Source organism: Carettochelys insculpta, chromosome 6, assembly GCF_033958435.1.
Source record: "Carettochelys insculpta isolate YL-2023 chromosome 6, ASM3395843v1, whole genome shotgun sequence".
NCBI classification, from domain to species: Eukaryota; Metazoa; Chordata; order Testudines; family Carettochelyidae; genus Carettochelys; species Carettochelys insculpta.
In genome coordinates this window covers 72,020,238-72,032,727 of record NC_134142.1, presented here as the reverse complement: position 1 = coordinate 72,032,727, position 12,490 = coordinate 72,020,238, and the positions used below count along the sequence as shown (strand labels likewise).

The following is a 12,490-nucleotide window of genomic DNA, read 5'->3' as shown; positions in this document are numbered from 1 at the left end:
GAAACAGCCGATTCCGCCCTTCTCCGGGCGCGAGCGCCGTCCCACCCCTAGACTCAGCCCTTTCGCTCGCCGTGCCCGCCCGCAGCGCGCGCTCGGTCGAATCTGCCATGCAGGAAAAAAAACTTGCAGCCTCCGAGTAGTCACGTGATCTACAAATTCTGCTGAGTGATGTCCTCACGACCATCTTAGCGCGGGGCAGGGGCGTGACCACGGCCTAGAGCACGCTGGGGGCGGGGCCAGCTGCCACGGCCTGCCTCTCTTCCCCAGGGCGGAGGGAGTCACCGGAGTGTGCCCCGCCCCCCAGCTCGAGCGGAGCCAGCCGGCCGCGGCTGACTGACAGGTGGGTGCAAGGTCAGCGCGGGCCGAACCGCTGGCAGCCGGCGGCGCGTGGGCTGGGAACACAGGGCGCCTGCCCCGCGTACCTCGTGTGCACAGCCTGCCAGACGCAGCGGAAAGGCATCGCCCTAGCACAGGGCCCCAGCAGACACCTGTGGTCACCAGCCATACAGTAAGGCGCCGAGGTCCGCTGCCGGAACAGGAAGGCACAAAGGGGAGCACAGGACACAGCAGAGTCGGGCCTGGGGTTTCTTCTCTTTAATACATATTTCTCAATTAAATCCATTTGCCGAAACTGAGCCGTAGGAAGACATGGGAACTTTTGGCAATGCTGGCTGCACTTGCAGCACTGCATGCTGCACAAGAAGGGGATGCTGCTTCAACACTGACACCTTTGCTGTGCTGCAGCCCCCCGGGGCCTTTCACTTCTCCCGAGGAAGACAACCAAACAACAAAGAAAGGGAAGGAAAGACAGTGACAGGAAACTGACTGGGGTATGGGCTGGCACTGGAGAAAGTGTCACGCAAGTCCTAAAACGGTGATAAGAGTGTGGAAGTGGCTCTCGAGAAGTGATTCCAAAGGAACTCCAGGATGTGCTCTACATCAGAACGTGGGGCTGTGTAAATGTCAAGTTAGAGTAAGAGCAAGGTGCACTTCTTGCATCCTGACAGGAGAGCTGTCCACCTGTAAGTAGGGTCCTCCTTCCAGGCTGAGTGCTCACTGGCCTTCCCAGATTGCGTCTTCTGGCTTCTACTGTGAGACAGAATATGATTTCTCTCAAAAGGACTAATTCAGCAGGTCAGACGAATCCCGGTTTCACTGATGAACGGCGGCAGTTTGGGCAGCCACGCGTCCCATTGGTCTGGAGGCATCTGCAATAGAAAGTGGTCATTTCTCACAGTGCATGCTTATTGAGTGTGGCCCAGAGGGTTCTAATTCACGGACTCAGACTCCTAGCCCAGGGTTGGGGATGGAAATGGCTCAGAGCCTGGCTACACAAAATCCCTTAGAGATAGGTTCATACCAACACTCCCCATTCCCAAGAAGTCCTAGGGAGTCAGTGATTTAGTATGATCCACAGGACGTTATAAAGAAATACATTCTGTATTTAAGTGATTTGGCATATTCAGACTTCAGGGGACAGTCCTACCCTGGATACTGATAGGGCTTTTCTGTTCTTCTTGTCCCTTCACAAATGCTTCTTTAGCCCCATCATTACCCTTAAATCCCCACTGAACTCCTGCCTTATCTTATTCCCCCTTTGAGATCCCTCCCTAACCACTACCCTATCCCTTGTGCTCATTACTTTAAGTGGAAGAAATGGGAGCAAGGCAGTGCCTGGAGCTGGTTATTCTTCTCCCCAATGGACTCTCCACACATGCCGCAGTACAGCTCCATCTCCTCTACACACTCATGGAACTTCACCACATGGTCACGAAGTTCCCGTTGCTGTCCCTTTGCGCGATAGATCCCTTCGTACAGGCAGTGAAGCTTCAGCAGGGCAAGCTGTGCATAGAGGGCAGAGGCATGACAGAGTAAGGAGCAAAGGTTAAGGAAGACCAATAGCAAGTGGAGAGCACTATATGAAAGAGATCTTCACCAGCCATCTGGGACACTTGTGAGCCCCACCACAGAAAATACAAACTTGCCCAGTGGTCAGGATTTATCCTATGAGTACAGCCCTACCAAATTCACAATCAATTTTGGTCAATTTCACAGACACACTAACTATACATTTCAAGATTTTAACCATTTAAATCTGAAATTTCACAGTGTTGTAAATGTAAGGATCCTGACCTGACACAAAAAGAAGTTGTGTGAGGGTCACAAAGTCATTGCACAGGGCGTTGCAGTATTGCTACCCTTCCTTCTGTGTTGCTGTTAGTGGCAACACTGCCTTCAGAACTGGAGAGCCACAGCTGCTAGTGAACAGTCCAGCTCTGAAGGCAGAACTGCAGCCTGTCAGCAACTGCCAATATCCTGCCACTGAGCTCTGCAAGCAGCAGCACAGATGTAAGCATGGCATGGTGTGGTATTGCCATCTTTACTTTGGCATTGCTGCTGGCAGGGCAGTGTCTTCAGAGCTGGATGCCTTCTCGTCATCTGCTGCTTTCTCAGTTGCCCAGCTCTGAAGGCAACTTAGAAGTAAGAGTGACAATGCCATGATCCCCACCAAAATAAGAACGTACCTCCCTCTTGGATCAGGAAACCCAATTTGAGTAACGCTGGTCTCCCTGTGCAATCTGTATAGTAAAGTGTAAAAGCACACAAGGCGGGAGACCAGATTTCAGTTGTTCTCTCAGATTTCAGTCCGTGACACAATTTTCATGGCCGTGAATTTGGTAGCATCCTACCTCTGAGTATCTAGAGGCCCTCCCATCTATCTTTTTTACCCTTTTGTTCCAAAGTGCTGCTAAAGGGGATTACGGGGTTGCAGCGCTTCAACCAATCTGCATCTTTTCATAGAGTTGGTTTTCTTAGGTACCTGTAGGCCCATAAGTCACTTCTTCACTTACCCTCAAGCTACCAGCTGGTACGCAGTGTGTGCGCTGTGCTCAGCAACTACCAGCCAAGCCTTCTTGAGGTTAGTTGGCCCATAAATTAATGCCATGTAGTTATTTGTCATGGAAGGGACCTCTAGTCCTCCACTTCCTCTCACTGGTGTTATTTACCTGTCCAGTAATTTGACTCCCTCTTTTTCCCACTTGTTTGACATACTGAGGCTCCCCACTAAATTTCCTAGGGGTGTCTCAGTTGCCATCATCCACCCAACCTACACAGAATGCTCTCTGCACTGACTCATATAAAAAATGATTCACGCTTGTCACTCAAGATGCTCAGCCCAAACAACATGGGCTTACAGATAACAGGGAACAGTGTGACACTGGAAGACAGGACATCCAAATACACACTGGAAGACTCTGGACACTGCTGGAGGGGAGCTATGGACTCTTACCTTGTTCCCCAATCCCTCTGCTAGTTCTTGAGCCTTCTCAATGCCTTCCAGTGCCTGAAAGGGAGAGAGCAAAGACCAAATGTCAGCATATCACCAGTTCTCATGCCAACAGTTCAGCACCAGCTCTGCATGTGAGCACCACATTGGGAATTAAAAGGCCAAGGAACAAGGAGCTAATGGCATTAGGATGAACCATTCCTACGCGTAAGTAGAGATAAGAAAAGTCTGTGGTAGGATGTTCACATGGCATGCCCTCACAAAGCTCAGTGAACTGCCTGCTTACTGAAGGGTCGTAGGGATGTAACAGGGACATCCCTCTCCAAGTGCTGAGCAGAGCTCTTTGTAGACCCAGCCTTTGTGTCCATTACCACCATTTTGCAGATGGTGTATTTGGGCACAGACAGATTGACACAGGTGTGGGAAACGCCCAGCCAGCAGTCCGGATCCAGACCATGGCTTGTCTGGTTCTAGAACCCAAGGCTCCCCTCCATAACATCTGGCCCACAACAGGGTGGAGAGTTTGGAGCCCCGAGCCTTGCAGGCCAGATCAGGCAAACTATGGTCCAGATCCAGTTCACAGGCTCTGCCGGAGGTTTGCGGGGGAGGCCAGGACAAGCCGTGGTTTCCCACACCTGCGTCAATCTGTCTGTGCCCGAATACACGATCTGCAAAATGGTGGGAATGTACACAAAGGCTGGGTCTACACAGAGCTCTGCTCAGCAGTGCTGCCAGCAGAGCTCTGCAAAATGAGCTTCTTGGGATTGCAAATGGCTGCCTATCTGCATACTCCCAAAGCTCATTACCATAACCACGCGAGAGTTTGGGGCCAGCAGAAGTGGGTGCCAATACTGCAGAAACCGTGTTGATGTGCCTCTGCTGGCTAAACATTTGATGCATAAGGGACTGGTGACAGAGGCACATCCACACAGCTTCTGCCGTGTCAGCGCCCCCTTCTGCAATCCCGAAAAGCTCACTTTGTACAGCTCTGCTGGCAGCACTGCTGAGCAGAGCTCTGTGTAGACCCAGCCATAATGAAAACAGGTAAACTCACGGTCTTGTACAAAGTAATCTATCTGCTCATTCCCACTTCTTTGGTTCCATTGCTCTCTGCTTTATGCTATATTTTATCTACCCTAGATTCTAAACTCCTCTATTCAGGTCTGTGCCACATGTTTGTAAAACACAGGATGTGCCTGATCATTAATAACGAGGGTCATACTGCTAAAAGAGAGTCAATCAAATTTGCTTCCGAGTAAAAGATGGGAAGCAGGAAGTGACCCCTCTTCCCACTCCTTTCAATGCACAGTAATCTCTTGTTCGATGTATCTGGTCATGTAACTTTGTAGACTATGGATCTGGTCCAGTGTGAATGAATGTATTCAATTTATGGCAGATTCCCAGCTTCTCAAGTTGGATTATGTAGAGAAACGTCAGTAGTAAAGAATAAGATCCCGTATGCAGAAGAGAGGAGCATTGGACTCTGCTGCACTGTACAGAGGTGTACAGTTCAGAATGAGGTCATCTACCTCAGAGAGGGCCTCAGCTTTATTTGCCCGGTTTCCTCAGGAATTGCCTGTGACTGACCTTGTCTAGCTCCTTCTGGATCACCCAGCACTTGGCCACTCCCAGCAGTACCTGGATCTGTCCCAGGCGATTTCCAATCTCTGTCATGATGCTCATGGAGGAATCATAGCGAGGAAAGGCTGTCTGCAGCAAGAAATAGACACGCTTAGCTGTTCCCAGTCTTGGTGCTTCATTTCCATCCCTGACTGCTCCCTTCTGTTTCCCTTTGCTCCCACCTGTACGTCCATTCGGCTGCGGTGGATATCAGCAAAGCAAAGTAGGCATAGTGCCTGCAGTGGCCGGTCCCCGTGCTGCAGAGCAATCTTCATTGACTCCTGAAAGAAAACGCCTCTAGTCAGTACAAGAACCCTCCCCAGGCCCAGAGACTGAAGCCCTCACAACGCCCCAGCCTGCCCTCAATGGCCAGCTTCAGAGAAATGACACATTGCTAGAGAAGAAACCTTGTCCACACTTGTGCAACACATGTTCACAGCAGATGGTATCCCTGAACTCAGCCCTTGAGAACAGCTTTGGCTAATGAAACCATGGAGGTGCTTTATCTAGGCATGGGAAGCAGAAGCAGTATCAGGTGTACACGGTGTATGCTACTATATCTCTGTAGCCCTAATCCTGACCTGCACAGACCTTTCTCCAACCCTAGGATCCTTCTGCCATGTTTGGCCCAGTAGCTCTACCTCCACCTTGTACCTCACAGCAGTCCATAGCATCTGCCAGGTGCCCCAGCTTCCGATAGGCCACTGCCATGTGGTACTGGCTCATTGCTCGGTACTTCAAACTCCAGCCTTTTCCATAATCATTCACCAGTTCAGCTGCTTTACAAGGGAAGAAAAGGGCTTTCTCATAGTCCTGCAGGGCACAGAGACACGCAGGAGAGAAATGAGTTAGAAGGTTACACTGCCCCTGCAGTAACAGAACTTCCCAACATTTAAAAATGAGCATGTGTATCCAGCTAGGGAAGCTAGAATTACTACCCAATAGAATATATTTTCCCCAGAACATGTCCCTGGTGGCTCCAGAACTTAAGTTATATGCTGAGGTGATCACATGGTCATCTCAGTGCAACACCCATAAGGAGAGGACTCTGCTTCCATTGTAGAGCTGTTTTACCCTTCTTACGGTCAAAGCCTGGTTTAGAGCTTCCTGTACCCTTATCTGCTCCTCCATCATCTCAGCCTTCTACATTCTTCAAAGAGTTTTTCCCAAAATTAACCTTTACATTCTCCAGTAGGTGGATCAGAATCTCTCTTGGGTATGGTTGGTTGTTATGGCAGTATATGGGGGGTGGGAAGTCAGGGCCTTCCCAATTTTTTCCATCACTTTTATTTTTTAAAAAGGGAAGATCACGGCCTCCAATAGCTTAATAATTTTGTTTATCCTTGGAAATCCTGAGAAGTCAAATAAATCTCCTTTATTTAACCATAAAATAATTTAATATCGTATTTAACCATCTAAATCTATGTAAAAGAGCTCCATACTTTTTTTAAACTACCCTTTTGACATTTTTCATTCTTTGTTATGTATAAAGAAGATTGAAGTTTTTTTAATTTTTTTCCTGCTCGATTTTTACCTTAGAAATATGAGAGAGTTTTTATTTTTCTGGTTTTGTTGTAAGACTAGTGGGAGATGCCACAATTTTTGGCTTTATTTTTTCCTATCATGAGTTCATAAAAAAAAAAAAAATCAGTGGTCACCAACACTCTTGACTTTGTATGGAACAGCACAAGTAATTCTTTTGTCATACAACTCATAGCTATAACAAATGCTGGGCCTTAGTCACAGTACTTATTTCGTGGGAATTTAGGCACAGAAGAGTTGGGAGGCTTGCTAAAGTCCTATGGTGAGTCAGTGGCAGAGCTAAATACAGAAACCAGACCCAGGAGTTGACTTGGAGTCCCATGCCTAGACCACATCTTTGTGGCTGTCCAGGTTCTAGAACGGTGTGTGCTGTATGCCAAAGAAAGTGAATCCACCTCCTGTCTTTGTAGTGTTTTGTAAGTGCCCTGTTATTGATCATCTTGACTTAACCCTCAAGAATAGTCATCAGTGGCACAAGGAGCAGAAAGATAAAACCTTCCCAGAACATCCCTCCCCCAACTCAAACTACATGAACTATTCCTTGTACCCAAGAGACAAGGCGAATCCCTGCCCACTCCGGTCCTTTTGTGTGTCCATGAGAGGGGGAAATTTTCTCACTACTACTTCCCCTCCCCTGGGTCACCAGCTGAGCTCTGTGTCCGCACCTTGATCTGTGTGTAGAAATTCCCGAGGCTGCAGCAGACGCGACATTCCAACATCTTGTCATCATTGTTGTGTGCATAGCGCAGGGCTTTCTCGAAACACTCTAATGCCTTCTGAAAGACGCTGAGGCCCAGGAAGGCATTGCCCATACTGAGGCTCACCTGCCCATTCAGTTGCAGGCTGACAGTGGTGCCCTGCATGTTCAAACATGTCTTACAGTAAGAGATGGTCTTCTGGAATTCACAGAGTTTCTCGTTGCTCCGAGCCAAGTTCAGGTAGCTCTCCAAAAGGTAGTCAGGGTCCTCTAGCTCCCGAGCTGTGTCAATCTGCACAACTGCAAACTTTCAGCAGAGAAGAGAGTGTTTATAGAGAGTCTCTTGGTAGGACTAAAACCTGTGCTTCTAAGGGAATTGTACCCTTTGCAGGAGAAACTACATAGCCTGTAGCCAGGAGAAGAGAGTCCAACAGGACAGCATTGATTGATAAAATACCTAAGTGGGTTACACAGCATATAGATAGACTGGAGAAGCCTCCCTCTGTATTCTCTATCTCTGGAAGAGAGAAGAGACCTAGGCTAGAAATTGGAGAAAACTCCCAAACAGCTATGAAAGGAAGGAGCCACAGGGAAAAGACATTTCTGCACTGTACAGCTCAGCTTTTCCTACACTACTCAGTTTCTTATCCCTACATACCACAGCACCTTATAGAATTCATTTTGAGGGTTTAAGACTATAGCAGATACTCCGCTAAACAACAGAAATTGCTTCTGTCAAGATTCTTTTACCCATTTACTCTCTGCTATCTAAAAATATTCTGATTTGTCTGACAAGGTTTGCTCTTTATAAACAACTTGCTCATTGCATGTGGTCAGTTACCCTAGTCTCTTTATTTAGACTGTAAAGTATTTAGGGCAGAGACTCTCTTCTGTTTCTTGTGATGAACAAAAATGCAGTATTGGGGCTGAATTTATAATTGCATAGTATCTTCTCTCTGTTTGTTTGTTTCACTATTTTATTACTGATTAAAGGTAGATTTACCAGATAATTCTCAAGGGTCACTTTTATTTCCATCTGTGAAGATTGGTACCACACTTAAAAAAATAATTGTCTGTGTTCTGGCTGTTTGCTAATTCCTTTAACTCCTTGGAAAATATGCTGTCTGGACCCACTGTCCTGCGTCAGTTCAGTATTCACTTATCTGACATTTACAAGCTCTTCCTTGCATCTTAATTGTCCAAACCCATGATTTCATTTGTGCATTTAACATCTTTTTCCCAAAAAGTGAAGAATCACAGCCCTTTTTAAACTATTATTAATTTCCTGGCTTGTCTCATTCATTCATAGACCTTGTTGTTTATTCTCCCATATATTTGTAACAGTCCCCTTACTTCTTCTTTCCCTTGGATAGCATCAGAGCTTCTCCTTTAGTGGAGTCATTCTCTTTTCTGCGTGTTACAAGGATCTTGGAGAAATCTTACCTACAATGACACTGTTTTCTATTTTCTTTCCAGGTTACTGTGGTTTTGATGCTATTAAAGTCTTCTTTCATCTGTCTTATTGGTTCCCGCAGAGCTCTAAACATTTTCTTCACACGAGCCTTATTGCCCTCATCTTTCTCCTCCCTGATCACCCTGCAGCTTCTGCTACCAGTCCCATCTGTTCTCAAAGCACCCCACTAGTCTTCATAACAAAAAGCAGTCAAGTAGCACTTTAAAGACTAGCAAAATAGTTTATTAGTTGAGCTTTCGTGGGACAGACCCACTTCTTCAGACCATATCCAGACCAGAACAGACTCAATATTTAGTCTTCATGTCTACCAACAGCTTCTCACCCTCCTCCCTTCTCTCTAGTATTTACTAATAGGATAGGACACTCCACATACCAAATACTTCACTGATTGGAAGTGGCACTCAAGTTGGTTTAAATGGCACTATATAAAGCATTTGAATGGTGAGAGTTTTTAAACAATCATCAACGTAGACAAAAATCTCCTCTGATCCCAGCTCAGTGTCTGGAACCAGTACAGCTCGGCCCCTTTTCAGGCCTAGATTGTTTCTTACCTTGAGTACTAGAACTTGCTCCTGTGTGGTCTCCCAGATCCTTGACTCATCCTTTCAAACACTCTGCTGTTCCAAATGCATCCTACCCCTCTTCAAAGCCCTGAACTGGCTTCTCTACTCTCACCACACCAGCTTCAAGCTCCTGGTCATCACCTTCAAGGCTCTACACAGTTTAGTGTCAAGCCTCTCTCTACTCTTCTGTTTTCCTCTTTGGGTTCTTCTCACCCGCTCTGCTTCCACCAGCATTGGGAAGCCCCTGCCTCATCTTGTCTCCTAGGTCTCCATCTGCTTCTCATCTAAAGCCCTCCTGAAACACACCTCTTCCCAAAACCTATTAATTCCTCCCCTCTTTAGCCCAACCTCCCATATTCCACAGCTAAAGAAACATCAAGTATGTGTTAGACTAAGCTCATCGTATGAATTTTGTGTTTCAACAGCAACGCTTCCTGGATGTTTGAACATCACTGAAAATATTGCAAGAACTGCTGCAATACATACAATTATAATAAAATCCAGTAAAATATCAAAAATTGTGGAGCTAGCTAGATACTAACCCCATTGGAACACATCACTGTTTGTCCTACATCATTCCCTTTAAGGTGCTTCCGCCCCCACACGTGTAGTTTTAGGCAGGGACCTTGCCTTCAGAAGTGTTTAAAGAGCCCCGCAGGCTGTTTGTGAAAAATAACAAAGAATCTCCGACGTTAAATGCTTTGGGTCCAGGACTGTAAGGCCCCCTGGGATTAGACCCGTAAATCAGCACGGCCACCTGTCTAAACTGGTCAAACCAGAACACCGTATACACCAAATATCGGATGCTCCTTGCACCAAGCAAGTTATAAACTGTGTTTTTACAGTATAATACTCAACTGCTTCCTATTGTGTGTGTGATACACACGGACATGCATTCAACCTGGGATTGCTTTACCTTTAGCATATCCTTGTATCTGCCCATCTCCGAGTGAGCAGTGATGAGGCAGCCCAAGACCCGAAACCTGCCAGCAGGATCCGTAGTCTTTTCCAAAACCCTCATCCAGACTTGCAGGGCCTTTTCTGTTTGGTTAGACTGGTAGAGCTGGAGTCCTTTCTCTATCTGTTGCTTCGTCTGGTCCTGACCCATCTCCTTTGCACCAAAAAGCCTCATATACTAACCTTTTGTGACAACAGCAACAAGGAGTCAGAGAGAACACAGAAAATGTCCTAAAGCCGGAAGGTGGATTTCATATTCTAGAGGGCTGAGGCTGTAAGACCCTCAGACAATGCAGGAATGTCAGCAAGAGATGGCGGGTAGGGGGCTGTAAAGGCTTTAAGACAGCATTGCAAATCCATTAGGCAAACATCTCACATACTGAGGCGCCACCCAAGCGTTTTGCAGTCCAACACCACAAACAAAGAGGAAGGAAAGAAGAAAATTCAACAGGGAGAGAGAAGGAGAAAAAAAGAAAAGCTAGTGGCTGGAGTGAAATTCAATCGGAATGGCCACTCCTGGGCTCCCCCTGCCCATTGGCTACAGCTGTGCCTGCCAATCCTGGTCACGTGGCTTCACAGGAATGTTACTCAGTCTTAGTAACTCCAAGGTCACAGTGAGCCAACTGCTCCCATCTCCTCCCCCCACCCCTAGCAAGCAACACATAAATACCCCACAGAAAGACAATCAGCTGCAGTGATGGGGATGTCTCAGTAATCTCTCTCCCTATTCCCATCACTGGGCATGGGACATTTCTTTGAAGATTTAATACTCCCATTTTTCTTATTGGTACCCACTATCTTGGAGTGTGTGGCTCTCTGTATCATAATGCACAGATGCTGGTGCTGCTCTGGATGCTTTTGGTGCTTGGGATCGCAACCGCTACCTTTTCTTTTCCAGACCTCAGTGACCAAGTTCCTGAGATAATCAGGCTGTCAGAAGCCTTAATTTTTGAAACTCTTGGTAAACTGGATCCAGAGGTAGATGGGGGATCAGCTTCCCCCCCTCCCAAAACTCTGATCCAAAGGTAGATGGGACAGTATGTACATGGGTGTTTTCAGAGCACTGGTCTGAAGCTGGCTTGCACCATAATAGGAGCCTGAACCTCATTTCCTTGTACATAGAAGATCTGTTTTTAAGTGAAGCACAGATTGTATGCTTTGAGGGAATATGGGGATCCCTCAAACACTGAGAGCATCAGTAACAAACCGGGGTTCATTTCTGACAGGAAAGGCACTCAAAAGCCTGGGTAAAAGATGCAGAATATCGCAGAAACTGGAAGTCTAAAGTGTCCCCATAAACAAGGAAAAAAAACCTCAGAAGTAAAAAGGAACTATTTAAAACCACTAAAGCATTTGGTAGATGCCGGCACAGTCAACAAGGAAGTGAGGGTGATTTGCCCACGCAGCTCTCTATATACTTACTACAGGGCATGATGGTGAGTAGAGTGCATGCATGAGCTGAACAGACACTGCTACCAATAATCTCCAATCAATGGTGCAAAGCCACATATGCATTCAAAATGGAAAATGATGTGAACACTACTCAAAGGACTTTATGCACCAAGTCAGAAAAACTGCTTCTTGTATGTTTGACTGGCTGTCTGTTGTGTGTCACCTTGTACTCCAAATATAGGATTCTTCCATGTTATTTCAGGAGCAGAATTTTTCTGGGCTAGAGAAGGAAGCTTTAAAGTCCTTTCCTATATCCCCAAAAGAGACTGCAATGGAAATTAGATCAAGTCTTTTAGGAATCAGGTTTCTAGACATGGGACAGATCTCTTCTGATCTGTGCATCTTAGTGCCCTGATCTAGTATATCCTGGGCCCTGAATAATCTGTTCACTCTCACTAGGATTCTGACCTTGGCAGGCCAACAGTTGCCAAGATCATGGGGTCTCATCTCTCCACCAGAGGGCCTGTCAGAGATGGGGCTGCTAATCTGAAGGAGCCTTCCTTGTGCAGCATCCTGTGAAAAAGTGAATGTTAGCATTCACTCAGACACCAAATTGCAGACTATAGCTCAGGACACAGGAGTCACGTCCTGCAAAAAGGCAATGCATTCAGGGTCCGTGTTGTTTTCTGCAGATCTCCACCAACCACTTTACTTAGGGCATTCCTAGAGGAGATCAGCCTTCCAATGGGAGAGACTTCACTGGGGCCCCTTGAGAGGTGAGACTCAGGGTGGCCCCCTATTTAGGGAGTTTATATAACCCATCTGTATGTGCCATTGTGTTTCTCCCAGATGGAATGCACTGCAGGAACCTCCATCCCATATAGCTTCTCTGTGCTTGGAGACTACTATAGAAAAAGGCCAAGATAGACATAACTGCTCTTTCTGAGGCACGGGTG

General features: G+C 46.7%; 1 protein-coding gene across 2 annotated transcripts; it reads right to left on the bottom strand.

Moving 5' to 3' along the window:
• Positions 1-555: 555 nt before the first annotated feature.
• RAPSN (receptor associated protein of the synapse) lies at positions 556-10,632 on the bottom strand. 2 transcript variants are annotated; one of them, XM_074997255.1, is made up of 8 exons: positions 10,102-10,632; positions 7,117-7,455; positions 5,564-5,722; positions 5,092-5,190; positions 4,928-4,999; positions 3,293-3,346; positions 1,643-1,842; positions 556-1,208 (listed from the first exon to the last, which is right to left on the bottom strand). In XM_074997255.1, the coding sequence occupies exons 1-8, from the start codon at positions 10,315-10,317 to the stop codon at positions 1,136-1,138; spliced, it is 1,212 nt and encodes a 403-aa protein (XP_074853356.1). In that variant the 5' UTR covers positions 10,318-10,632; the 3' UTR covers positions 556-1,135. The 2 variants fall into 2 exon arrangements, with proteins under 2 accessions (XP_074853356.1, XP_074853355.1); XM_074997254.1 differs by having other exon boundaries at positions 557-1,208; positions 4,877-4,999.
• Between the last annotated feature and the right edge of the window lie 1,858 nt (positions 10,633-12,490).